This window comes from Ictidomys tridecemlineatus, chromosome 3, assembly GCF_052094955.1.
Source record: "Ictidomys tridecemlineatus isolate mIctTri1 chromosome 3, mIctTri1.hap1, whole genome shotgun sequence".
In the NCBI taxonomy this organism is placed as follows: Eukaryota; Metazoa; Chordata; class Mammalia; order Rodentia; family Sciuridae; genus Ictidomys; species Ictidomys tridecemlineatus.
In genome coordinates this window covers 142,095,388-142,122,222 of record NC_135479.1, presented here as the reverse complement: position 1 = coordinate 142,122,222, position 26,835 = coordinate 142,095,388, and the positions used below count along the sequence as shown (strand labels likewise).

At 33.3% G+C, this 26,835-nt stretch overlaps 1 protein-coding gene across 18 annotated transcripts in view; it reads left to right on the top strand.

Moving 5' to 3' along the window:
• Positions 1-26,835, top strand: part of Dlg1 (discs large MAGUK scaffold protein 1) — a 256,035-nt gene that overhangs the window by 85,189 nt on the left and 144,011 nt on the right. For all 18 annotated transcript variants that reach the window (XM_078044002.1, XM_021720635.3, XM_040270432.2 and 15 more), the window contains one exon: positions 16,440-16,604. In XM_078044002.1, the coding sequence (XP_077900128.1) occupies positions 16,440-16,604 (165 nt within the window). The remainder of the gene's footprint in view (positions 1-16,439; positions 16,605-26,835) is intronic.

The window sequence follows — 26,835 nt, the reverse complement described above, 5'->3', positions numbered from 1 at the left end:
TGAAATTGTTATCTGTTTTAATTGTGTATGTCCTCCTGATTCAGTATGGGGCAGATCATATGCCTCTAGAAATTTGTGCCTTTGGGATTTTCTATTTTACTGGAGCATAAATTTTCTTTTTAAAAAAAATATTTTATTTTAGTTGCAGTTGGACACAATCCCTTTACTTTTTTTATGTGGTGCTGAGGATGGAACCCAGGGCCTCACACATGCTAGAAGAGTGCTCTACTGCTGAGCCACAACTCCAGCCCCTGGAGCATAAATTTTCCAAATAATTTCTAGTTGTCTTTTATATTTCAATAGTGTCTGTCATGATATTTCCTTTTTTATCATGAATTTTAGTAATTTGAATTTTCTCTATCCTCCTTTTCATTAGGATAGCTAAGGGTTGATAATTTTGATAATTTAATTTATTTTTTTCAAAGAACCAGCTTTTTGTTTTGTCAGTTTTTTCAGTTGTTTCATTTGTTTCAGTTTCATTGATTTCAGCCATGATTTTAATTATTTTCTATCTTCTACTACTTTTGGTGTTGATTTAGTCTTTTTTTTTTCTAGGGCTTTGAAATGTAATGTCAGGTCTCTTATTTGTTAACTTTATTCTTTTAATGAACGAGCTCAATACAACAAACTTTTCTCTCAGCACAGCCTTCATAGTGTCCCAGAAATTTTGATTTGTTATATCAGAGTTCTCATTTATCTCTAAGAATTTTTCGGATATATTCTGTTATCCATGTGTCACTCAATAGTGTATTGTTTAGTCTCCAGGTGTTGGAGTAGCTTCTATTTTTTAAAATTTTATCATTGATTTTTAATTTTATTCCATTATGGTCTGATAGAATGGAAGGTAGTATCTCACATGGTCTGTTTTAGAGAAGGATCCTGTGCTGCTGAGAAAAATGTTTATTTGGGCTGGGGATATGGCTCAAGCAGTAGCGTGCTCGCTTGGCATGTGCGTGGCCCTGGGTTCAAACCTCAGCACCACGTACAAATAAAGATGTTGTGTCCACCGAAAATTAAAAAAAAAAAAAATCTGGTACATATTGTATTCAGTGATTAAAAAAAAAGCTACAGAAAAATGTTTATTTGCTTGTTCATGGACGAAATATATATGTCTGTTAAGTCTAAATTATTTATTGTATTATTGAGTTCTATAGTTTCTTTGTTTAATTTTTGTTTGGAAGATCTATCCAGTGGTGAGAGAGGTGTGTTAAAGTCCACCAAGTATTGTTGTGTTGTGGTCTTGTTGTGGGGCAGGTCGCTCAGAAAACACACTAAGTTCCAGTTTTGTCCAAATTGAAAAGTCTTTATTTAGCTGGCTGGTCAGTGACTGTCCCCCACAGGACCCATAACTGTCTCTGCAAGAAACAGCCTCAAGCCTCAACATTTTAGGATATTTAAAGGCAAAAATTGCAAAAACCACATCTGGGTTGACGTAGCTGCAAGCAAGCAAGCAGGTACAGAAACTGAATTGGGCAGTTAGCGAGACAATGCAATGGGTACATTAGTATTTCCCACTGGACATTCCAAATTGGCATAGCAGCAAGCAAGCAGAAGGAAAGTGGGTCAAAATGACCCTAGTTCAGTACAAGCTAGAGAATGGTTACTAACTTCTAGGGCAATCATTCTCTGACAAGGTACATTGCCCAAGAAAAAATGGAAACCAAAGAGAACAATTTTACATTGTATAAGAATTGCTATTCTGTGTTGCCAAGTATGCTATGCTAGGTAACTATTAATGGGTATTACAGAGGCAGTTCTTTCTCAAGGGAGAAGCATTTCTTTCATGATTTGGAGTTCTAGGGTAAAATGGAGTCTGTTTGGTCATTGCCCATATAGCCTGGCTCATATGAAATTGAGAAGGGTTTGTTCAATATGTGGATACTCCATTGTTTGGGGCATATATATTTACAGTTGTTATGTCTTGTTGATGTATGATTCCCTTAAGCAGTATGAAATGAACTTCTTTATCCCTTCTGACTAACTTTGGTTTGAAGTGCACTTTATCTTATTTTATGTTAGAATGGAAACCCCTGCTTATTTACATGGTCCATGGAGTGATATGTTTTTCCCCCCACCTTTTTACCTTTAGTCTGTGCATGTCATTTCCTGTGAGATGAGTCTCTTGAAGGCTGCATATTATTGTTTTTTTTTTTTTTAAATGCAATCTCCCAGTCTATGTCTTTTAATTAATGAGTTTAGGCTTTTAACACTCAGGGTTATTATTGAAATATAGTTTGTATTTGTGGTCATTTTGGTTTTTATGTTGACTTGGTTTCTCCTTTGATTGGCTTTTCCTGAGCATATGTATGGAAGTAGATGGTAGAGAATAAGACAGTGAATGTTTTGGTGATCTGAATTTTAGTTTCAAAACCATATTTTCCATACACATTGTGTATTTGTTTGTACTTTATGGCTACCTGTGTTTTAATTTATATGTGTCTAAGGTACATTGGGGTTATGTGGATTTTTCATGGTTGACTTTGGGAATAATCATAATTTGATTTTTATTGCAAGTTGTTCCAATAATAAATTCTAAAAATTGTGTTTTTAGAATACAGTTTACTCATTATTTGGTATAAAACACATTAAGCAGCAGCAGAAGTTCCTGATTGCTTCTTAGTCCACAGAAGTAGAAAGTAATAACTTTTTTCTTATGGAATGTTTTAAGAAGTGAAGCAAATTGGCTGTGTTTTTCTGGATTTAAGGTCCAGGAGTGGGTTTCTTTTGACAGTATAGCATTGTTTATTTTTAAAGTTTAAATCTATTTTAAACTAGATTTTGCAGTTGCTGGAGTTAAAGTACATATAAAACAACTCTTCCCTTGAAGCCCATAGCCATTAAGAGATGTGATACATAGGCCACTTGGAACTTGTGGCAGATGTTTTTAAGGTATTCTTAGTTGGTTTTAAAGAATTAAGCAGTACGTGTTTGACACTAGTTTGTATCACTGGCTCATTTTTTCTTTTTAAAAATGGATTTGTAAGACTTTATTATACATTTAAAAAACTGTCTCTATTGTAATCTTATTGGGCTCTTCCTCCCAAACTGGTTGGAGGCTTTTTGTTTTGATGCTGAGGATTGAACCTCCACAGTGGTAGAAAACAAGTTTAGTATCACAAGGTCCTGTTTTTTTTTTTTTCTTTAAGTTGGTGATACAGAGGTTTTAAACTTTTTTAAAGTGTTCAAATTGATTCTTAAACTGACCATTCTAGGATGTGAACAAACTTGCTCCTGTCTTAAGTATATGGCTCAGTTCTTTATATTTAGACTTGTTATTTAGCATGTGAATTTCTTTTCTTTTTTCTCTTTCTTTTTAAAGTTAGGCTTCAAAGTAGGAATTCCATGTATTTTTTCCAAGGTGGCCCTTTACCCAACATTATTCATTCAATAATTGTTGTTCTACTTCTGATTTAAAATATCATATTTATCACGTTATTAAGTTTGTACATTTATTTATTGGATTGTGTTCTGTTCAATTGATATATTTCTGATTGTGTTATTATCATCGTTCTTTTTATTATTTGCAAGGTTTATGTTCTCTAGACTAAAAGACTCAGGGGTCAGTTGAACTGGGCTAACTGGTCTGTGAAAAATAACCACACAAGAGACACAAATACCTTTTTCTTTGGGGTCCCTGGCTCCTCTGACCTTAAGGGTCTGCAGGAAGAGAGCGAGCAAGAGCACATGCTGACTCCTTTTATTGAGGAGAAGCTATTCAAATGAGGCAAGGGGTCAGGTTTCAGGGGGCTGAGTCTATCTTCATGATGTCCACTGTCAGCAGGTTGACTGACATCTGGGTAGGCCACACCCAAGGGCACAGTAAGCGAAGGGGACACACACAAGGCACTTCCATAGAAGATTTTATCCTAAACAGGGTAAGGAGTTATAATACAAAGGAACAGGTGAGCATAGCTTCACCCATGGGACTGTAGCAAGACACACCCATAAACAAGACACCGACCCTCCAACCCAAGAAGGGTGGGGAAAGCTTTGCCACATTTCTGCAGGTAGTGTAACGCAGTCACGTGTAAGGTTGGTCTCCCACAATTATCGAGACATTTTTATGCTTCTTTATACATGATGGAACCAGTTCCTTTCATGACCTTTTAACCCATTATTTTCTTGTCTTCTCTGATGCTAGTTTTTTCAGATAATAATTACTAACACTTGTCAGGCACCCCCATCCATACAATAAAGCTATTTTGATATTTTGATTGCAAAAATATTTTTATACATTATTTTCTTAGAAAATTTAAACTGTTAAAATATTGTGCCTTTCTCCAAGAACAACTATATTTATTCCATATTTCTTTCTTTCTTCAGTAAAGTTTGAAGTTTTCCTCATAGAGATTAAGCCTTTTAAGTATAATGTAACCAGTTGCTCAGGAGGTTGAACCAGGAGGATTGCAAGTTCAAAGTCAGCCTCAGCAATTTAGTGAGTCCTTACGCAACTCAGTGAGACCCTGTCTCTAAATAAAATATAAAAAAGGCTGAGGATGTGACTCAGTGGTTGAGCACCCCTGGGTTCAATCCCCAGTATAAAAAAAGAAAAAGCAATGCAAGTTCTCATTGTTATTGTTGGGAATAGTAACTTTTCTAACAAATTTGCAGAAATGTACTACTTTAATAATTTTTATTAAATTATTATTTATGTCCAATAAACTACATTCATCTAAAGTGTGCAGTTTGAGTAGTTTTGACAGATGCAATTCCCTGTGAAACCACTGTCACAAAGTTATTTCTCTAACCCTAAAAAGATTCTTTGTGTTCCTGTATATTCCATATGACCTTCTATTTCCCTACCACTGATTTGCCTTGTCATTATAAATATTCTGCATGTTTAAAAGTTGTGTGTAGAGCTGGGAATGTGGCTCAAGTGGTAACGCGCTTGCCTGGCATGCATGAGGCACTGGGTTCGATCCTTGACACCACATAAAAATAAAATAAAGATATTATGTCCACCTAAAACTAAAAAATAAATATTAAAAAAAGTTGTGTAAATTGATTCATAAAGTCTAAGACTTTTGTATCTAGCTTAACTCATTTTGTATCTAGCTTAACTCATTCATTGAGGTTATTCCTTATGTCAGTAATTGGCTTCTTTTTATTTTGAAGGAATATTCTGCTATGTGGATATATTTTGTTTATTCATATTTGTTGATGAATTTTTTTGATTGATTTACAACTTATTCACTATTGTGAATAAAGGTGCAATGAATCTTCACGTTTAAATTTTTGTGTGGACGTGTTTATGTCTTTGATAAGTGTCTGCTGGTGGTTTTTATGTCCTAAGTATAAGAATGATTGTTTTTGTGTCTCAGCAGTATATGAGAGTCCCAGATGTCTGACCAACACTAGTCTTGACATATAGACATAACTAAAACAAATAAATAAAAGCTATCTAAGTAGGTATGTAGTATCTGTTACAGTTTTATCTTGCATTTCCATGATGATTTGTGATGTTGGGCATCTTTCCATGTTTGTTATTAGTGTATCTTAATCTTGTAAAGTGTTGGGGGTTGAATTACCATCCTCTCAACAGAAGATGTTGGAGTTCTAACACGCAGTATCTCCGAAAGTGGACTTTTTTTTTTTTTTTGAAGATGAGGTCTTTATAGAGATAATCAAGTTAAAATGAAGTAGCCCAAATAGAAAATTGGGGATGGGTATCATCCAAAATAAGTGGTGCGCTTAAGAAAAGGGGAGATATGCCTATAGTAAGAACACCATGTAAAGATGTAGGCAGAGATCAGGGTGATGCATTTTATAAGCCGAGGAATGCCAGCGATTGCCAACAGGTACTAGGAACAGAGATATGGAACAAATTCTTCAGAGCCTAGGGAAAAAACCTAACTCTGCTGACACTGTGATCTCAGACTTGAGACCTATAAGATAATGAATTTCTGTTGTTTAAGACACTAGTTTGTGGTGCTTTTTAATAGCAGCTCTAGCAAACTTTGATATATTAAGTATTATTTAAATCTGTTCCCCATTTTAGAAAATCAGATTGTTTTTCTCATATACAAAGATCTTTTACAATTCATTAAGAAAAGTAAATGGCTATTCTGTAGTTTTATTTTTCTTAATGATGACTTTCAAACAACACAAATTTTAATAAAGCTCACTTTATCAAAAACTTTATTTGTGCTTTTTGTGTCCTAAATCTTTTCCTACTGTAAGATCTTAAAATATTTTCTTCTGGAAGTTTTCTAGTTTAGGGTATTTACATTTACCTCTCGTCCATTTCAAGTTAATATATGTATGATGTAAGGGTTTATGTTTATTTTTTTCCATATGGACATACAGTTGCACTAATTTTATTTTTAAAAAGCCGTTTCCTTCATCCATTAAATTGCTTTTGCACTTTGTCAAAAAACTATTGAACAATTGTGTGAATTTATTTCTGACTCTTTATTCTGTTTCATTAATAATTTCTGTCCTTTTCTCCAGTGTTGCACTGACTTGACATCAGGTAATATAGGTCTTTTAAAATTTGATTCAGCTGTTTTAGATCATTCGACTTTCAATATTTTAGAACCATGTTGTAAGTTTCTACAGAAGATATGCTGGAATTATTATTGAGACTCCTTTGACTCTAGATCATTTGTAGAAAATGAGTATCTTACCAAATTGAGTCTTCCAATTCTCAGACATATCATATCTCTGTCTCTTTAAGTCTTAGTTTCTTTTAGCAAATGTTCTATAATTTGTAATAAAGCCATTTTGCACATATTTTGTTTAATTCATTACTAGGTAATTTATTGTTTTTGAATTGGAGCAAATGGGTTTTTTAAAAATTTGACTCCAAATTATTTGCACTTGGCATAAAAATTTGATTATATTCTGCAACCTTACTGTATTCAACTATTGTTTTAGTAGTTTTGTAAATTCTTTCCGATTTTCATTATAAATAATTACTTCATTTACAACTAGAGACAGTTTTACTACTTCTTTACTGGCCTTTGTATGTTTTTCTTTTATTTGCCTTCTAGCTATGGTTAGATCCTTCATGCTAATGTTAAACAGAAATAAGCATCCTTTGACTTGTTGCCCCATCTTATATTCTGTATTTTATCATTAGTTAAGTTAGCTGTAAATTTTTAATTATTTTCTTAATATCCCTCATCAAGTTGAAATTGTTCCTCTCAATTTTTAGTTTGCTGAGTATCTTATCATGAATATTTAATTGGATCACATGTTTTTTAATATATTCATTATATAAATCATAGGATTTTCTCCTTTATTCTGTGAATATAGAGAATTATGCTGACTTATTTTTCAGATGTTAAGATAAACTTGTTTTCTTGTGATAAATCTTAATTGGTTATGGTAATCTTTTGGATTATCCTTAATCTGCTAATTTTTTATGAGGAGTTTTTGCATTTATTTTCATATCACATGTTCATCTCACATTTTCTTGTTTTCAGGTATCTTTGTCAGGTTTTAGTAATAAGGTTATGCTGATCTCATAGTTAGGAATTCTCTATTAAAGAATTCATGTAAACTGACATTTCTTTATTAAATGCTCGGTAGAATTCACTTCTGGACCTAGAGTTTTCTCAGTGAGAAGAACTTTGATAACAAATAACAAATTCATTTTCTTTCATAGACATAATATAGGGTCACTGAGATTTACTGTTTAATACTGTGTTGGAATTTTGTGTGTAAGATGTGTTTTTCAAGGAATTTCTTGATTTCATCTCACTTTTTACATTACTTGGACAAACTTTTTTGTAATTATTTTCTTAATATCTTTTTCAGGTCTGTAGATTTTTTTAGTGATAATATTTCTTTCATTTTTTATAGTGTTAATCCTCTTATATTTTCCTTGAGTAGTCTAGAATAGCAGTTTATCTGTTTTGACAATTATTTGGTTTTGTTACAGTCATCCTTAGGTATCCATGGGAAATTGGTTCCGTGACCCCTGTAGATACCAAAATGGTACTGTAGTCCCTTATATAAAATGTTGTTGTATTTGCATATCACCTATGCACATCCTCTTGTGTTTTAAAAATTATCTCTAGATTACTTATAATACCTCATACAATGTGAATACTATGTAATTAATTGTTGTACTATATTGTTAAGGGAGTAACAACAAGAAGAAAGTCTATTCATGTTTAGTAGAAACACATTTTTTCCTCAGACTTTCAAGGGGAACCTCAAACTTTGCAACCAGTGTCAGAGATGAGAGTGGTCTTATGGTATTACCAAATTTTATGAATACTTAAAAGGAATTGTACTTTTAAATGCTTATATTAGAAATAGAAGATCAAAATTGGTGATCTAAGTAAGGATCCATCTCAAGATGCTACAAAAAAGAACCTTAAGATACAGAATCAGCAGAGACAGTGGACAAACTATGTTCTTTACTAGATATCTTGTTTCTTTCTAAGTTAATTTTTGTTGTAGTCAGAGAATATACTCTTTTATCATTTTAGTCTTTTTAAATGTGTGACTTGGTTTTTTTGGCATAACACATGGTCTACATTGGCAAATGTACCAATATGCACTGAAAATATTGTTTTCCCCCCTTCAGTTATTGAATATAGTGTACCTTAAATATAATTTAGGTGAAGATGGTTAATAGTTTGTTCAGGCCATCTATTTTTATTGATATTTGCATAGCTCTATCTTGATCAAAGAGTTTAAATCTCTTAATAAGATAGTGGAATTATTATTTTTCCTTTTTAATGTTTATTTTGTTTGTATAATTTGAATTCCTGCTATTACTTACACACATTTAACCTTGTTGTATCTTCCTGGTGGATTACTTTTTATCGTTTTGAAATCTTTTTGTTTAGACAAACACTGTCTTAAAGCCTGTTTTAAGCTATTCCAGCTTTCTTATGCTTATAATTTATCAGATATATCTTTTCATTCATATGCTTTCACTCTTTGTCTTTATATGTAAAGTACATCTCAGGCTTTTTTATTTGTTCTAATAGTCTCTGCCTTTTAGTTATAGTGTTTTTAAGTCCATGCACATTTAATAACATTATCAATATGATTGGTTTAAGGTCTGCTTTTAAAAATTATTTCTCTTTGTTCCCTCTCATTACTTTGTTCTTCCTTTCTTTTTTAGGATTGTTTGAGTCATTTTTAGTATTTTCTTTTAACTATTGACTTCTTAGTTATATGCCACTTTATATTCTTATTAGTTGCTACAGATTACAGTATAAATCTTTAACTTTTCACAGTCTTTCAATATTAATATTCTATCACTTCTAATAAAGTACAGAAATCTTACAATTGTTCAGGACTATTTACTACTACTACCATCCTTCACTTTCTGCCATCTTTTATGCTAGAATAAAACAAAATAAAATAGTTCTCATGTATTTTATCAATATGTTTTAAATACTACATACGTTTTAAATCCTATAAGACTATTATAAGTTTTTTTGCTTTAAACAGACATGTATTTTTCAAAAGAGTTTTACCTCTATTTGTATTGCAGATTTAACTAGAGAGAATGAATTTAATTAAAACTACCTCTGAGGCTAGAATTGGCCAAATAGAGTCAATTGGTCAAAAGATCAAGTTTCTGCTTCAGCATGAGTGACCTATGGTTGCCTAAACATTAGTACTTGCTAGAGCTGCAGTATTATGAAGAATTGTGGTGCTTAGCTCAGACAATAGACATGTCCATTTTTGGAAGCCAGGGTCATTGACTCAGAAATCCAGTGCAATTGGGAGAATGAAGTAAGATAAAATTGATTCTCAGATTCTCAGCATCATTCAGTGAGTAATTATCATTTAAATATGATAAATCGGATTCTTAGTAATTAGTAAAATCAGGTAACTTACTAATTACCTATTTTGATTTTTCATTGGTTTTACTTGGATTTTCTAGCTGCATATTATAGTCTCTAGTAAGTAATGATCATTTTTCAACTTATTTTTTTAGTCTTTGAGGTTATTTAATGAATGATGTATTATGTATTTAAATGATTTAAAATTCAAAGGTATATGAAGATGGAATTCTTAAGAATTATTTGATTTCTGTTCTTTGAATTATTTTATATTCCTTTTCTACATTTAAGGAGGGAGGGCTGGAGGGCTTTATATACATTTTTTGTTGGTTTTTTTTTTTTTTAGAGATTCATAGTTTTTGTATATGTTTTTGAAGTCAGTCATTTGGATTAAAGTTATAAATATTTTTTCCTAGTTTTTAACATTTTGGCTGCTGATCAAATTTATCAGTCCTTTTTGTATTGAATTACTTCCACATTTTATGTAACTCTATAGTTATAGTCTTAAAAGAATCTGTTACTGTGGTTACAGTTTTTAAGAATCTTTTAACTATTTGAATGATTTCTGTGATAGCCATTTGCCTTGGTTGTTTAGTGAATAATCTTACTTTTAGTCAGTGAAATTGATTAAAAATGTAGCCTTTATCAAATAGTACCACATTCTATTAATATAAAGTCTCAGTTTTATTCATTTCACTGATCTTTCTGTTCATACACCAGTAAACTGTTAATGATTACAGTTTAATTATAGTTTTGAGATTGTTAAAGATATTACACTCATTACCTATTTGTACACTTTATTCTTGCTGGATTTTATATGCATTTTAGTTACCTATTCTAAATCCTAAATAAATAAATAAATATTGCAATAAATGGACAAATTTACTGTTGGCATCATGTTGAAGATAAATATTTAATTGTTAGGATTTTTCTGTTTCTATTCCAAAGTTTCATACTAAACATTGTCATGAATAAAACAAATGGTGTTTTATATCCATGTTTGTATTGTTAAGCTCTTTCAAGATTGTTCTTTTCTTTCAAGATTTATAAGTAGAAGAACGATATTGTGGTAATGTGGAAATCACATTGATTTGTAGTAATTTTTCCTAAGCCGGGAAGCCGAAGCAGTGGGATTAGGATTATAATCTTTAGCAGGAAAGTAGAGAAGCTCTTGACTCTTGGGTTTTTCTGGGAGGAAGGAGTTCTTTGGACTGTATTTAAGAAAAGTAAGACAAACACCTGCACCAAGGCCTACTATGGATATTTATTCCTAGCCCAGCACTATTCTTTGTAGGTGATGGTGCCTTCCTTTCCCACTCTAAAAATATCTCTGTTTGCATACCCACTAGCTATATTTTAATTATAGTGTTGCCAGTTTTATGGACTTTTTAGTATCTTGCTGTGGCATTAGCTTCTCTAAGTAAAACAATTTAATGCCAGTTTTTTTTCCACTGACAGAAAGAAACCATTTAGTTTAACCTTGAAACCAAGAATATAGTTTTGCTCTTGAAAGAATAATCTTTAATTATTAAAAATCTAAAGAAGAATTTTGAGAAATCTAATAAATATCTGTGGTTTAATTAATATATTTCATTGATTTTATAATATACCTTTCTCTAACTTTAATTTATCTTGAATTTGTAATTATTTGCAGTTGATGCCCTTAATTTATTTAGCAGCATTTTTTTTAAGTGTACATATAATTAGTGGGGCATCTTATAATGATATGCTGGGTTGGTAAAATATAGTATAAGCTTGTAAATAAATTTTAGACTTTAAAATATCCAAATTTGAATTTTTAGAAAACCCAGTCTTTGAAAGTTGAAATCTTTGGATTTCAGAACTATGTTTCTGGAAGTCCAGAATAGATTGAGACAAAATTTCCTAAACATTTTATGAAGTAGAAGTTTAGTAAAATTTAAAACTACAAAGTAGTTTCTTTTAAAAAGAAGAAAATTTAAAGAATAAAAATTTCTGTTTCCATTAGATTTTATAGATCCAGTAATTAAAACCTTAAGTCTTTTATGTCTTATAATCATAGACTAATATTTAAAATGGAGTGAAAGTTGTGACATGAATTATGACTATCATTGTATACTTTTTTCTATTTATAATAGTATTATTACATAAGAAGTAATGAATTTGCACATTGTATTTTAAAATTAAAACTGCTATACACAATATTAACACACACATCTGTTTTCCCCATTCCACTGTCACCCATCACTTTTATAACATGTTATACAGGGTGCTTTAGAAGTCATGTTGAGGAATTTGGTTCCTAAACCGACATAGTGGAGAGTTGATTGGGCCTACTTTTTCTTCTAGTAGGTGCAGTCTCTGTTTTAACATCTAGATCCTTGATCCACTTTGAGTTGAGTTTTGTGTAGGGTGAGAGAGAGGGGTTTAATTTCATTTTGCTACATATGGGTTTCCAGTTTTCCCAGCATCATTTGTTGAAGAGGCTATCTTTTCTTCAATGTATATTTATGGTGCCTTTGTCTAGTATGAGAAGACTATGTGGGTTTAATACCCCCCATTTTAACTTTTTATGATTTTCATGCATTGGTTTTGACTCTTCTCTCCTATTCTTCTGTTCTCTCCCAAACTAACTAATTAATTTCGAGTTTTAATTTTTTATTTTGATTACCTCTCATAATGGTGTGTGCCCTCTCCCTCTCCCCCTCCCCCTCCCTCTCCCTAATATGGAAAATCCATAATATGTCCTAGTCTTGAGCCCACTGTTTTGTGTCATGGTCATTCTCATAATAGCACTTAGCTGTATTAATCCCTTGATAGTTGCCTTCTGGTTTGCTCTTTTGCTGGGGAATGTTTATTTATATCAAGCCTTTAACCATGTCCACACAAGTCAATGCATAATGGGAGAGAGACATTGTAATCTATTCCCAACACTAAAGAGAAGTGTCACCTCATTTAATATGCCCCTCGATGGCATCTAATCATTCCAGGTAGCATTGAGAGCAGGCAAGACAGTTCTGGCATGCAGCCAACAATATCACACATCTTGAGGGAAGTCCCCAGTGTGTCACAGCTGCTACATATAGTCTTTCAACCTGTGTGCTCTAATCTACATTGTAGCCAAGTGGCATTTTCTTGTGCCGTCTTTTCTTCACCAAATGTACGACCTCTATCCATACTTCTCTGGTGATGGGCTCATAAGTGGCATACTATTGTCTTTCCAACTAGCATACCATTCTTTTGTCTCCTTCCGTAACTGTGACCAGAATCAAATCTGCTGTCACAAGCTCCATACAGAATTGTCCAGAGTGACATACATGGATGGTAAACACAGCAGGTTTTGATGTGTCTGGTATCCCAGGGGCCTGTGCCTGTTTCACTATTCATTTGGCTTGATTAAATGGATCATAATATGCCAGTCAACCTAGTCCATATTGCACCCCTCCTACACAAATCACATAGGGGTTGTAATAACTGAGATGGATGAAAGATGAAAGTTCCCCCAATAACTCAGTAGCCCCAAAGATTATTGTATTTGCTTTACTGTGTTGGAAAGTGAAAAGACAGGTTTGCGTGTGTGGTGAGGGTGGGTTTTTTTTTTTTTTTTGGTGGGGATGATACTAGGGATTGAACTTGGGGGTAGGGGGCATTAGACCACTGAGTCACATCCCCAGCTCTCTTTTGTATTTTATTTAGAGATAGGATCTCACTTAGTTGCTTAGTGCCTTGATTTTCCTGGGGTTGGCTTTGAACATGCAATCCTCCTACCTTAGTCTTAGTCTCCAAAGCTGGGATTAACAGGCCTGTGCCACCATGCCCAGCAAGACAGATTTTAAAAGAGGTTTCCTCTTTTCCTTTTTGGAGGAAACTTTTTTTTTTTCTTTAATTCCTTTCCAGTTCCTGCAAATTAAATATGTACATTTATAGATATGTATATACACACATATATAAAATGTTATGTATGTCATAAGGAAAGTATATATGTGCAGCAGCTGAATTTAGTAGGTTGAATCTGATAAACACTAAAATACTCTCTTTATACAAGATGGCATTTATTTTAATATTATTTTAATATTTATATGGAAGCAAAAGTTATGTGCAAGCGCTAGACGCAGTGCCCTCATGTCTATAATCCCAGCGGCTCTAGAGGCTGAGACGGGGGAGGATGGGGGATGTGGCTCAGTGGTTGAGTGCCCCTGGGTTCAATCCCTGGTAAAACTTCACCCACCCCTAAAGAAAAACTTATAGGCAGGAGAGAAAGAAAAAAATAAATCACCAGGTCAGGGAAAACACCAATACCTGAAGTCATGAGACAGTCTGGGGGCAGCTTTTCAGGGTCCTGACTGGGAAGTTCCTGGTAGTTTCTTCTTGACAAATAAGACTCCAGAGTCTTATTCTCTATGATGTTCCTTAAGCTCCATTCTAACAAACAGTGTGACTTAGTGATCTCCTCAAGAACACTTCATCCCCCCAAGTACTGGCCCGATCCCCAAAGGTTGGGAGTGTTTGTCTTGAAATAAGTGAATGTCTTTGAGTTTTTGTGAATGAACCAAACCTTCTGAGAAATAAGCATTCTTTAGATGTTTCATCAAGGATGTGCGAAGGTTAGGGCAGGCACATGGACAGAGAAGATCTTTAATGTTTTCCTTAGCCCTCTACTATATACAGTATTGGTTTGCTTAAAGATGTTGAAAATGTGTATTTGTATTTTTATATATATTTATGGATATGTAATTATATATATAATGTATAAATATGTATAGTTTTGAAACATGCTTTTTTATTATTAATATATATCCTCGGCCTTCCCTTTTGGATTTTTACCCAACTTAACTTGTATATAATATTTCCTAGGATGGGTTATTGTAATTTATTTGCCCTTTTTTCTTTTTGGTCTGTTGATAAGAAGCTTGTTCCGAGTTTTCTTTCTTCCAAACTATACTGTAGTGAGTATCTTCATGCATGTATTTCTTCCTAAGGTACATGCTAAGTTGTGGAATGCCTGTAAAGTTTCCAAAGATTGTACAAAATTTCATTCTTTACATCATGTCTTCTTCTAAGGTGTGAATGTACTTAGATTTTACTTAGACTCAACTGAACCTATAAACCTTGGTAGGTTTTATAATTATTTTAATGTTAACTTTAGCCTTACTTATAGGATAAATTAGGAGTTTTTTTCATTGTTTTGAAAATAATTGAGGCTTACATGTAAAAAATAGATTTCCTGTATCATGTTAATGAGCTAGCTAATGCTGATATAAGCCAGCTTACTGCTTTCTAAATAATGGTACCATTTCACAGAAGGATGTTGTTTAGAAAGTACTGAGGGATGTACAGAAACTTTCAACAGGTCCATAGTTAAATATTTTTATATGTGTATTTTACAAATTACATTTTTTTCTATGTACAACCAATACTTATGCTCTTCATCAATGCTGTCTTTCCTAGAAATTGAATTACTGAAGGAGTAGAAACATTGTCAGGACTCTCAAAACATATTGCCAAACTGCCCTTCAAGAAAAAGACCACTACCATAAATGTGATGGTTTATGCCCATTTCTTTGAATGTTGACAATGTTTTCTTGCATATTAAGTTGAGCCTTTTTTCCTTTTAAGTTTATCGACCCATTTGTTTGACTTTTTAAAATAAATCTTTACTTTTACATTTGTTGACTATTCTTTTTTTCAAATAATTATAAAGTTTATAGTGGTTAATAATCTTTATTTTTAAATATTTTTCCCTGTTGTATTTGTGCCTTTGCTTTATGGGTGGATTTATTTGGGAGTGATGGCAAGGAGAGTATTACATTGTTTTGTTTCGATTTTGTGCTTATGCATTGACCTTCCCCGCCTGAATTAAGGAACATGTATTTTCTTCCATTTCTTGTAATTTTAATTTATCTTACTTTTGTGTGTGGTGTGAGGTAGATTTGAATTTTAAAAATAGATTGCTTAGGAGTGTGTATGTGTGTGTGTATTTTACAGGTAAAAGGCTCTTTTCTATTAATTTTCAGTAAGAAATTGAATGGTGGACTTTCCCCCCTTCATTTTTTTTGTACAAATTGACTGAATAAGAAAATTAATTCAGCTAAATAAATTTGGCTTTTCATGCTGACTTCATTTACTTTATTTACATAGCTGTATTTTAGAAATACATGGTTCATTTTAATACTTTGCAAGAAATGGGTAAATCAGTATTCAGGCTTTTGTTTCATCTGGCTTCAGATTGTTTTTAATAATAAAATTAATATTTACTTAAATACTAATATTTAAGCATTTAATATTTATTTAAATACCAAATTTTACTTAGAAGTTTTATAACAAAATAATTTTTATTATTTTCATAACTTTTTAAAAAAATTTATTAGTGGAACTGTAGCAGCCAGTTGCAGAAGAGAAGGGGGTCGAGAGAGAAGAGGAGAGGAGGAGAGAGGAGAGAGAGAAGGGAGAGGGAGAGAGCAAGCTAGAGAGAGCAGAGGGTGAGAGAGCAGAAGGGGAGGGGGGAGAGAGGAAGAGAGAGGAGAGAGGAGAGGGGGAAGAGAGGATTTTTTTCTAAAAGAGACTCATTTATCTCAGACTTGATATATTAAACTATAAAATGCACTTTTCATGTTGTTTATATTGAGTGTTGGTTTATCCAAAATTTGAAGTAAACTCACTTTGCTTTTGGCTTTTTCATACTTAATTGTTTTCTTTACTTCACAGAAATACCGGTATCAAGATGAAGATACACCGCCCCAAGAACACATTTCTCCACAAATCACTAATGAAGTGATAGGTCCAGAATTGGTCCATGTCTCAGAGAAGAACCTGTCAGAGATTGAGAATGTCCATGGATTTGTTTCTCATTCTCATATTTCACCAATAAAGGTAGGACAATAACTATGTTATGCTATGAATTATATTGTTTTTACTTAAGCTATACTTACGAGAACTATATTTTTGTGTACATTCTCCTACCTTTGGTTGATTTTAGTTTCATAGTTACAGGGAATTTCATGTACTTATGAATAATAAAGGTATTGTGTCCAGCTACAACTAAAAATATATTTTAAAAATAACTTTCTTAAGCAATAGTATCTTTAAGTCTAAAATTTTTCAAGAGGAAGTAATTATTATATTTTGGATGCCACATTAAGACATTTTAAATATCTATTGAATATCAATAGATACAATATGTGACTTTTCTTGATCCTGTCATCTCTCCCCTCAGAAGTAACCATAATCTTGAATTTGGTCTTTACCCTTTCTTATAAAAAAATTCTATCATATCCCCCACCTCCTGCCCAAACCCCTCCCACTGCCCCAGGAGCACCCTCAAAGGGGGCGTGGGGCAGGGACAACACAGGTGAGACTGTTGCACAGTGTTGTAGAGTTGCTGGAGTTGCTACCAGGCTGTGAAGACAGTGGATCAGCCATGTGATTGGCTGTACCTTTGGTTGACCTTGGTCTCTATCGCCCTCTCCCAGCCTTCCTGCTGGAAGGCATTGTGTTCCTGAGCACTGATTCAAAGCCAATGCCAGCACAAATCCTGTACAGGCTTCTTCCCTTGGCTGCACCATTGCCCACCCCAATGTTGAGGGTGGAACTAGCGAGTCCTGTCCATAGCAGAATGTTCCAGCTGTTAACTTCATTTCTGTATGTCTCTTATTCTCTGGCATCCTTGGCAGGGGCTCAGATGTTAAAAGCCACTCCCTCAGCCAGGAGTTGCTCTGGACATTGTCCATCCTCTTTGCTACCCTTGCTGCCACTTGGTCTCTTTGGGTTTGTGGGGAGCATTTGCTCTGGCCAGGCCATGGCTCCACACCTGACTTGGGCCTGATAACTCTCTCTCTCCATTCTTTTGTGGGACTGCAGTAGCCTCTGGATAGGGGGCCATTTTGCTGATCATAGGCTTGGTATTTCCACATCACCCTTTGTCTCCAAAGATTTCTCTCTATCCACATCCCTCTTTCCTTTGGGACATGAGCTATAGTCACTGCTGGTCAGGCTCACATGACATCCGTGCCAGACTCTAGAGGGTTTCTCTTCCCTTTCTGAGCTGTATGCTCACCTGATGACTTCATCCTCTGAATCTCACACCCCATTTCCCTTCCCTGTGAAGAGAGGAGATCTTTCAGTTCCCAAAGCCTAAATTCATTGGTGGAACGTGTCACCATGTCTGTGTCATCTCTGTTACAGAGCAGTGGCCAGCTCAGTCCTTGGCAAAGTCCCGCACACCTGGGCTGACCGTTGCCCTGCGCATCCTATAGGTGGACTTTGGGGCTCCTAGCCTGTGACTTTATTTACTTTCCAAGCACTCCCTTTTCACCTTGGTCCCCCTCAGCAAGCATAAGACCCTTCTCCTTCCCTGATATCTGTTGCCTCAGTAGGGAGGTGAGAAACTGCTGCCAGGAAATCCCAAGAAAAATGAAATTGTCCATAATCCATCACCTGTCACAGTGTTTGCTGTCATTTTATTTAATTCATTGAAAAATTCTATATATGCTATTTTGAATTGTCACATGAACATGGTTTAAAATACAGAGGTACCAGAAGGATACCAATCACTTCCTAGGCAACTTGTCAGGGTGGCTGTGCAGTCATGCTTCTCCCAATACACAGGACCCATGCACAGGCTGCATCTTGCAGAAGCCCCTGTATATAGACTGCATGCAGCTGTTGCACTGTCTTTAACAACTGTGCAGAAGGTTCTTTTGTGGACAGGCTGCAGGCTGGCCAGCAGCAAGCAGTACCACCCTCGGTGTCCTTGTGCCTGTGTTTGTGAATGTGTATATGACCTTGTAGAATAAACCCTAAAGGTGGAATTACTGGGTCAGAGTGCCTGTCCTTTAGAATTTTGGCAGGTATTGCCGAATTGCTGTCAGAAACATTTATCCTCCCAGAGCTGGGATGTGAAGGAGACCTTGCCTGGCACCAATGAGGCTCTAGGTACTGGGGGAAAAAAAAGCTTATTGTCCCCATTTACACTCATCTCTCAGCAAGGAGAGTGCCATTTTCATGGGCTGTGACATTCAACATTTCCTCAAGCTTTAGGTCTTGACCTAATTTGATATGTAAAAGGATATTTGATGGTACTGTTTTTTTTTAAAGGACTTTTAGAGAAGTTTATTTAGCTGTTAACTTATCATTAACATCTAGTATTTATAGCTTTGTTATATTTAGGAAGAAAAAGTAACTTAAACATATGAAAACATACTTTAAATGAAACACGGTTTTAATAGGAAGTGACTGTATAAGTTTAGTGATTTATTGCATTGTTAGAAAACGCACGTGTGAGGCCCTGGGTTCGATACTCACAATCACATAAAAATAATAAATAAATTAAAGGAATTGTGTCCAACTACAACTAAAAAATAAATATTAAAAAAAAAAAAGAAAGATGGAGGGCTGGCGTTTTGGCTCAGTGTAGAGCACTTGCCTAGCATGTGTGAGGCACTGGGTTGGATCCTCAGCACCACATAAAAATAAATAAAGGTATTGTGTCCATCTGCAACTAAAAATTTAAAAACCAAGAAGAAAGATGGAACTGGGCTTGTTAGCACATCCCTGTAATCCCAGCAATTCAGGAGGCTGAGGCAGGAGGATCTCGAGTTTCAAAGCCAGCCTCAGCAAAAGTGAGGCACTAAGTAACTCAGTAAAAATACAAAATAGGGCTGAGGATGTGGCTTAGTGGTTGAGTACCCCAGAGTTCAATTCCCAGTACCAAAAACAAAACAAAAAAAGGAAAGAAAGAAAAATGGAAAAAATCAACAGTGTTATTTTTATTTTACAATCAATAAGCCATAGTTTACATTGTAGCTTTAAATTTTCTTTCCAACAGGTTTCAAAAAAACCTGTATTTAATAAAATATTTAAATACTTTTTAAAAAAATTCTATGATCTATTTATATTTTTAATCAAAATGGGAGTTCATAATCCGCTTGAATCAAATGTATGAAATATGATATGTCAAGAGCTTTGTAATGTTTTGAACAACTAATAAGAAAAAAAAGATATTTATTTGGTATAATTTGAACTTCATGTAATGGACTCATTATATAATCTTTGGTTTGTGTTTTTTATTCAGTATTATATTCCTGACATTCTTTATTTAATTTCATTGTTCTAGAGTTTTCTGTTTTATAAATATAATATATATATATTTTTACTTTTGGTTGGTGTTATTTTCTGATTATTACCAATTAATGCCAGGCTATTTTCTAGTAGTTGTATAATTTCCATTTTTAAAAGCAGTGTATAGCAGTTTTTAATTGATCCATTTTCTCAATAATCGATACTCTTATCTTTACCATTGTTTTAGTTTTGAAATAATATCTTGTGATTTTATTATGCATCTCCCTGTTTACTAATGAGGTGGGATATATTTATTGATCATTTAGGCTTCCTATTTTTTAACATTTTCTATTTAGGATTTTTGCTTGTTTTGTATTGGAGCATCCTTTTTACTGATTTGTAAGAGTTCTTTATAGAGTTCTGTTGGTTTTATGTATTGTGCATAAGAATCATTTATTAGTGAATTATGTACCTGGGTTTTATAATTCTCTTTGAAGGATGATTTCATGCTACTGATTAAGATCTTTAATGGTTATAGTACTATTTAGATTTTTCTGTTAACATAGGAATTTTTCCATTTAATATATTTTTCAAATTATAAGATCCTATTATTATCTTTTATAATACATGTAGGCATGACCCCCTTCTCATTCCTAATGTTGCTTATTTGTTCCTTTTTGTTTCTTCATCATTCTTGCTAGAGGATGGTCAATCCCTAAGATTGACTATTCAAAGAATCATCTCTTAAATTTTTTTTTCTTTTGTCCCTGGCCTGTGTACCTCTACCCTTACCTTCCATTGTCCTTATACCTGTATGTACACATTTATGTTCACACATACATGCTACATATATTAGTTCATATGTAAAACAACTGTACATGTAAGGTACTGCATAACATTTAAAGATTATGTTTGGTAGAAGCAATCTGATCCTTCCTTGGGAAACAAAATGAGAGCTATCCAGGCTGTTAGTGGTAGAGACAATTCTTTTATTTTCTCTCACTTTGTCCTCTTTTTTTCCTCCTCTGCTTTAAGTTGATTCTGTTTGTATATTTTTCTAGTTTCTCAAGTCATTTGCTAAATGCAGCCTTTTCTAGTTTGTAAACTTTCCTTCACTGTATCCTACAAATGTATGTTTTATTTATCTAACATTTTATTTCTAGAGTGACCTTTTTTTTCTTTACCCCATTAGCTATTTAGACATGTGTTTATTAATTTTTATTCTAGCTTGGTTCCTTAATCTGACTCATTTGTTCCCTAATATCCTCAATATAAGAGAATGATGTCAGTTTTACCTGATTTTTTTGATATCTGCTTTAAAATGCTCTTTTCTTTTGTACATAGAAAAGAACTTTTGTTATTACATATGTAGGACAAATGATTATGATGAATTATAGAAGTTGTACCTTACAGCTTTTTATAAACAAATGTAACAGACTTATTTAAAGGATTATATTATTAAAATTAAAATGTCCTCTATCATCAGTTCTATGACACACCTGTCTTACATTTTACTCTTTTTGAAGTTGGTGTATATCTTATAATTGCTGGCATTTTAACATTGCTGTAGTTGAATGCAGTCTTCGGGTGGTTATATGTAAACATTGGTTGACACAGTCTGATAAGATAAAGAATGAATCTTAGTGTACTGTGGTTAAAAAATCAACAGGTTTCAATGAGAAACAGTTAAAAACCTGGCCATTTTTGTAGGTCATTTTCTTCTACTTTTTTAGTATATTTTCTTTTGGTAGGTATTAACAGCATCAATCTCTGAAGCATAAATAAGCCTCTGGGAACTATTAAGTTGAGCCAAATGGTCCCTCCCTTTGGCTTGCTGGCTGGCTGATTTATATCTGAACTAAACAAATACAGATTTTCATTCTTCAGTAGAAGTAGTAATTTAAATTTTGTTTCTCCTGTTTCTAAATCACACTTCACATCTTTTTTTAAAAAATGGTTTTTTCCATACTATAAACTTGTTATACACATTTTCTCGTATGTATAGTTCCCATGTAATATTATGTACCAAGTTTTTGAATATTTAAATTGAACAATTTTAATATTTAAAACTTGTTACAAAATATATATAGTATATTTGTACTATAATTTGTCAAACTTGTCTGATATTTAATATTTGTTATTTCCATTTTTATTAGGGGTTGTAAAGAAAATTTAGTGAAAAATCTATAAGAAAGTACTTGGGCTATTTCCAAAAGTCAAATTACTGGGTCAAAAGCATATCAACATTTAAGTTCTTGATACAATTTGATTTGCATTCTGGTACACTTGTAATTATTAAGGTCTCATTTTCCCACTTTTTCTACCTGATACATAAGTTATTGTGGCAGTTACCACAAAGTAATTATTTGAGGGGTAGAAAAGATTATGAGTGAACAACAGTTATTATGTAAAATGGTTAGAGTTCTTTCAGCTTTTTATTATGAACCCCAAATTGGGGGGGGACACCTTATTTTGACATAAGGCAAATTTTAATTTAAATTAAAAGAAAACTCAGTGATGAAGTACATTTTATTTAAATATAGTATCATGTATCAGATTATCAGTCTATTTGTTTTTTTTGTTTTTAAGAGCTAATATGGGAACCATTTTCACTTTATATTATTGTGGTTTGGGGATGAAGCAAAGCAGTATTAGGCTATTCATAAAACTCAGTCTCTGAATTATTTTGTAATTTGAAAAGGTATCTTTGAATGTTAGTGATTTGCTAACTAGAATATAAATCAGGCTCAGTCTTCATAACTCTAATAGAAGCTTATGGTAAATATCAATTTAATAGAGACTATTTTAAAATCCAGTTAGCTAAAGTATTCATTTGTTTATCAGAAAATACATATATTCAGCAAACATTTATTCACCATTTATTCTGTGCTACTATATTAGATTTGAGTGATTAGTATTTTTTAGTTATTCATATTTTTTATTGACAGGTGGTTAACATAGCATGGTATAACATGAAAAAATAGAGGGGGAAATTAATTTATTGCAGTTTTCTAAAGAAAGTTGACATTTAAGCAAGATGTTGAAGGATGTCAAAGTTGGAAGCAGTTCCCAGGACAAATAAATGTAGTATAAGGGTGATACTCAAAGGAAATGTCAGCAATGCAGGAAAGTTGATTGATACTTGTTAGGAACTGAGGACAAAGGTATGAAGTACCTGTATCTTGAGCTGATGAATAGCCTTGTGAAGGGTTTACCATTATGAAATGTGCTATGAAATAATCTATTGTGTTCTTAAGGTGATACTGGTGGTGGCAGTAGTTCTCATTACTAAAATAATGAATGAAATAAGATACCGATTGAAAGGTATTCAGAGCTTAGCATGAAGGTAATATGATTTCATAATTTTTTGTGGGGTTGGGGGGCAGTATTGGGGATTGAACTCAGGGGCGCTTAGCCACTGATACACATCCCCAGCCCTATTTTGCATATTATTTAGAGACAGGGTTTCACTGAGTTGCTTAGTGCCTCACCGAGGCTAAGGCTGGCTTTGAATTTGCAATCCTCCCATCTCAGCCTCTCATGCCACTGGGATTACAAGCGTGTACCACCACACCCAGCTATGATTTCAGAATCTTATAGGGAAATTTTCTGGCCACCATTGGGAATAGTCTCAAGAAAGAAATAAGTGATATAATCTTGCCCTGATGGCACATGCCTGTAATCCCAGAGACGTGGGAGACTGAGGCAGGAGGATCATGAGTTCAAAGCCAGCCTCAGTAAAACCGAGGCACTAAGCAACTTAGTGAGACCCTGTCTGTAAATAAAATACAAAATAGGGGTGGGGATGTGGTTCAGTGGTTGAGTGCCCCGTGTTCAATCCCCGGTTATCACCCCCCACCAAAAAAGAAAAATTAGTGATGTAATGATAAAAAGAAAAATTATCTGATGAGAAAGAAAAGAATATAATGGGTGAATCTGGGGGCTAAAATAGTGTCAAAATTCTAAAGACTGAAAATGATTTTGAAACAGGAGAAGTGGTCAGAACCATAAATTGAACAGATAAGCAAAATATCAGTCCTTTTTCAAAATAGGTTCGAATCTAGATGAAGTGACAAGGAGAGCAATAGGTACATTATAATATATGTTGCAGTTTGGAGTAATTATTGAAGAAACAAAAGAATTTCATTTGTTTTTTTCCTTCAATGGCAAGTAAAATTTTGTTCAAACTGGAAATGTGCAAAGTGAATGTTGTTAAGAGGGTATGTGAACAAGTAATTCTTATAAATAAATATATCTCGTACTTTGGATATATGTCATCCAGTATTAGTAAGAATCATGGTTATGATTAATATGAAATCACCAGCAGATGTTGTTGGTAGTTTTTAAAAAATCATGAGAAATGAGGGTGACAAAAGAATGGACTTAAGCAAATATACCCCTTTGCACCTTTCCTGTTTTAAGCAAATAATGAACACTCTTTGAAATCAACTTTGTATCCATATCTCTGGAACATTAAAATAGTATTGAATTTTATCTTTCCAACTTTTTTGGATGGCTTTGGTGTACTAAGATGCACATGTAGTTTGTGTACAATCTGGCCACTAGATGGTGCTCATACAGAAAAGATGTGTGTGTGTGTGTGTGTGTGTGTGTGTGTGTGTGTGTAATTTTATCTCCCTACTAGATAAGTAACAAACCTATATTCTTAGTTCAGTCTTACCTCAGTAGAGTTATATGCTTTAATATTCCATATTAGTGATAAAAGAGTAAGGAAATACATACTACGTTGCTTTCACAGTGCTTTTACATCTGTGAGTTGTTCATTTTTTTAGTAATTTTTAGAGTTTCATTATTTTTCCTCTGTTCTTTAACCTTTTTAAAATTTTCACTAAGATCATTTAATACTTGCCATTATTTTAATACCTAAAGGCCCTTCAATTTATGAGTTTGAAAATAGCACAAATAAATAATTGAGCACCTATCACATGTACATTTTGAACTGTCTATCTTTTTTAATAGTCTTAATGTTTATCATAACCATGTTTGAGGTTACATAATTCACTAAATATATGTACTTTATTTACTAAAATAAGCTTTCTCCTATTGTTCAGGCTAGAAATCTATATATTACCATTCTCTGAAGAAGAAAACTTAAAATTGTACAGAATAAAAAAGAATGTTGATCTTTGTATGGCATATTAAGATGTTAATTGTGATTGTTTTGGGTAGTTTTGGTTGGTTGTTAATTCTTATTTTGTTATTTTTAAATAGATTTTCAGGTTTTTCTATAATGAACATAAATTTTCTTTTAATGAAGTTTATCTCTCATCTCTGTTGTATAACAAGAGAGGGTTTTCTAAAGCATAGATCAATTGGTAGTCTTCTGTTTCCCAAACAAATCATGTAAAAACAATTGTGATTTAGATGGTTTTGTACGTATGAATTTACCACTGGACAATAGATGAGATGATCGTAGATTTCTGTAGCTCAGGTAACAGGACACTTTCATAAAGATGCCCTTCTCTGAATTATAAGTTGTTTTCTTGATGTGAGTGGATTTGAATAGAATATTCATACATTGAGAAGTATTTTTTTCCCCTAAGAAGGATGGAATGGAGCAATCTGTCAAGTTCTTTGAATTTCTAGAATAAATATATATACACTAAGGCTTTACTTTTCAATCTGTATTTCTGTTGTTTGCATCTTGAGGTGTAGGGGATTTGCATTCAGCATTTGTTCATTGTTCTTATTTTTGTGTTAATCCAGAATAATAAAAAACCCTTTATAGATTCCAAGGTTGTTTTGTTTTTCTTTTCCCAGGGTTTTTTTCAGAGTATGTGGATCATAGTACATAGTTTGAGCTAACCCAATTACTGCAGTACTTGAATAAACTACATTAATCAGTTCTTACAGTATCTGTTTCATAGGAAAACTTTAAAAAAATTTTTAGGAGAATTCATTCATTCATTTATTTTTAACCAGAGAGGATTCTTTGTTCTCTGTCTCCCTTTAACGTTTTCCTCTACTCTTCTATCTCTCAGAATCAATCTATCTAGGGCCGCAAATTGCCAGCTACTAATAATTCTTAGGATGAAACATGGAACTGTTATAATCTCTGTCACAAAACATCCTAACCCAAGAGTCGCACGTGGCCCTCAACCCTTTTGGAGCATACTTGCAGCATCTTAGGGAAGGAATTATAGGGATAACATAAGCATCTTTGCTTGCTAAGCCAGATTTGCAGTGGACCTCATTTTGTAGTTTGCAATGCTACTTTCTAGTAGGCTGCATGTAATTGGTGCTGGTAGGCATATAGACAAGCAAGATTTTATCAGTCCACATCTGAAAAAATATCTGTGGCTGGGATTGGAGCTTATGTTATGCTAATATAAGATTAAAAGTTGATGGGAGTGGAGTTGTAGCTCAGAGGTAGAGCGATTGCCTAGCATGTATGAGGCACTGGATTCAATCCTCAGCACCACATTTTAAAAAATAAATAAATAATTTAAAGATATTGTGTCCATCTACAACTAAAAATTTTTTTAAAGCATGTAGTTTTTAAATAACCATATACTAAATAGCATAGCATTAAGAGGTCAGGCTTAGAAATGTAGTTTTCAAACTTAAAAGTGCTTAATTGTCACTTAGGTAGCTTTTTAATTTGTATCCCAGGCAATCTGAGGTTCACTACTATGTTGAGAAACACAGACCTGGGTAAAGATGTTAGAAAATATCTGTTTAGCAATCAAGCAATATATTTTTATGAACCAGAGTAGTATTTATATAATGTTAGATAAAACGTATTTTACGGTTATAAAAAGAATCAATTCGTTTGCACTTTTACACATTCAAAACCATATAATTTTAATGAGTATAATAACACTAGAGGATCATGTTTATAATTTTCCTTAATTCTTTTTTTATCATGAAAGTTCCAGGAACCATATATTTATTTTGCTCATTTGTTTTTGTCTCCAGACTCTACCAACAGAAATCAATGTATTACATAAAATGATCATGCTACATTACAAATAGATTTCTCCCTATCAGTAGATTCTCAGTCTAACATGGATAGTACCTTCAA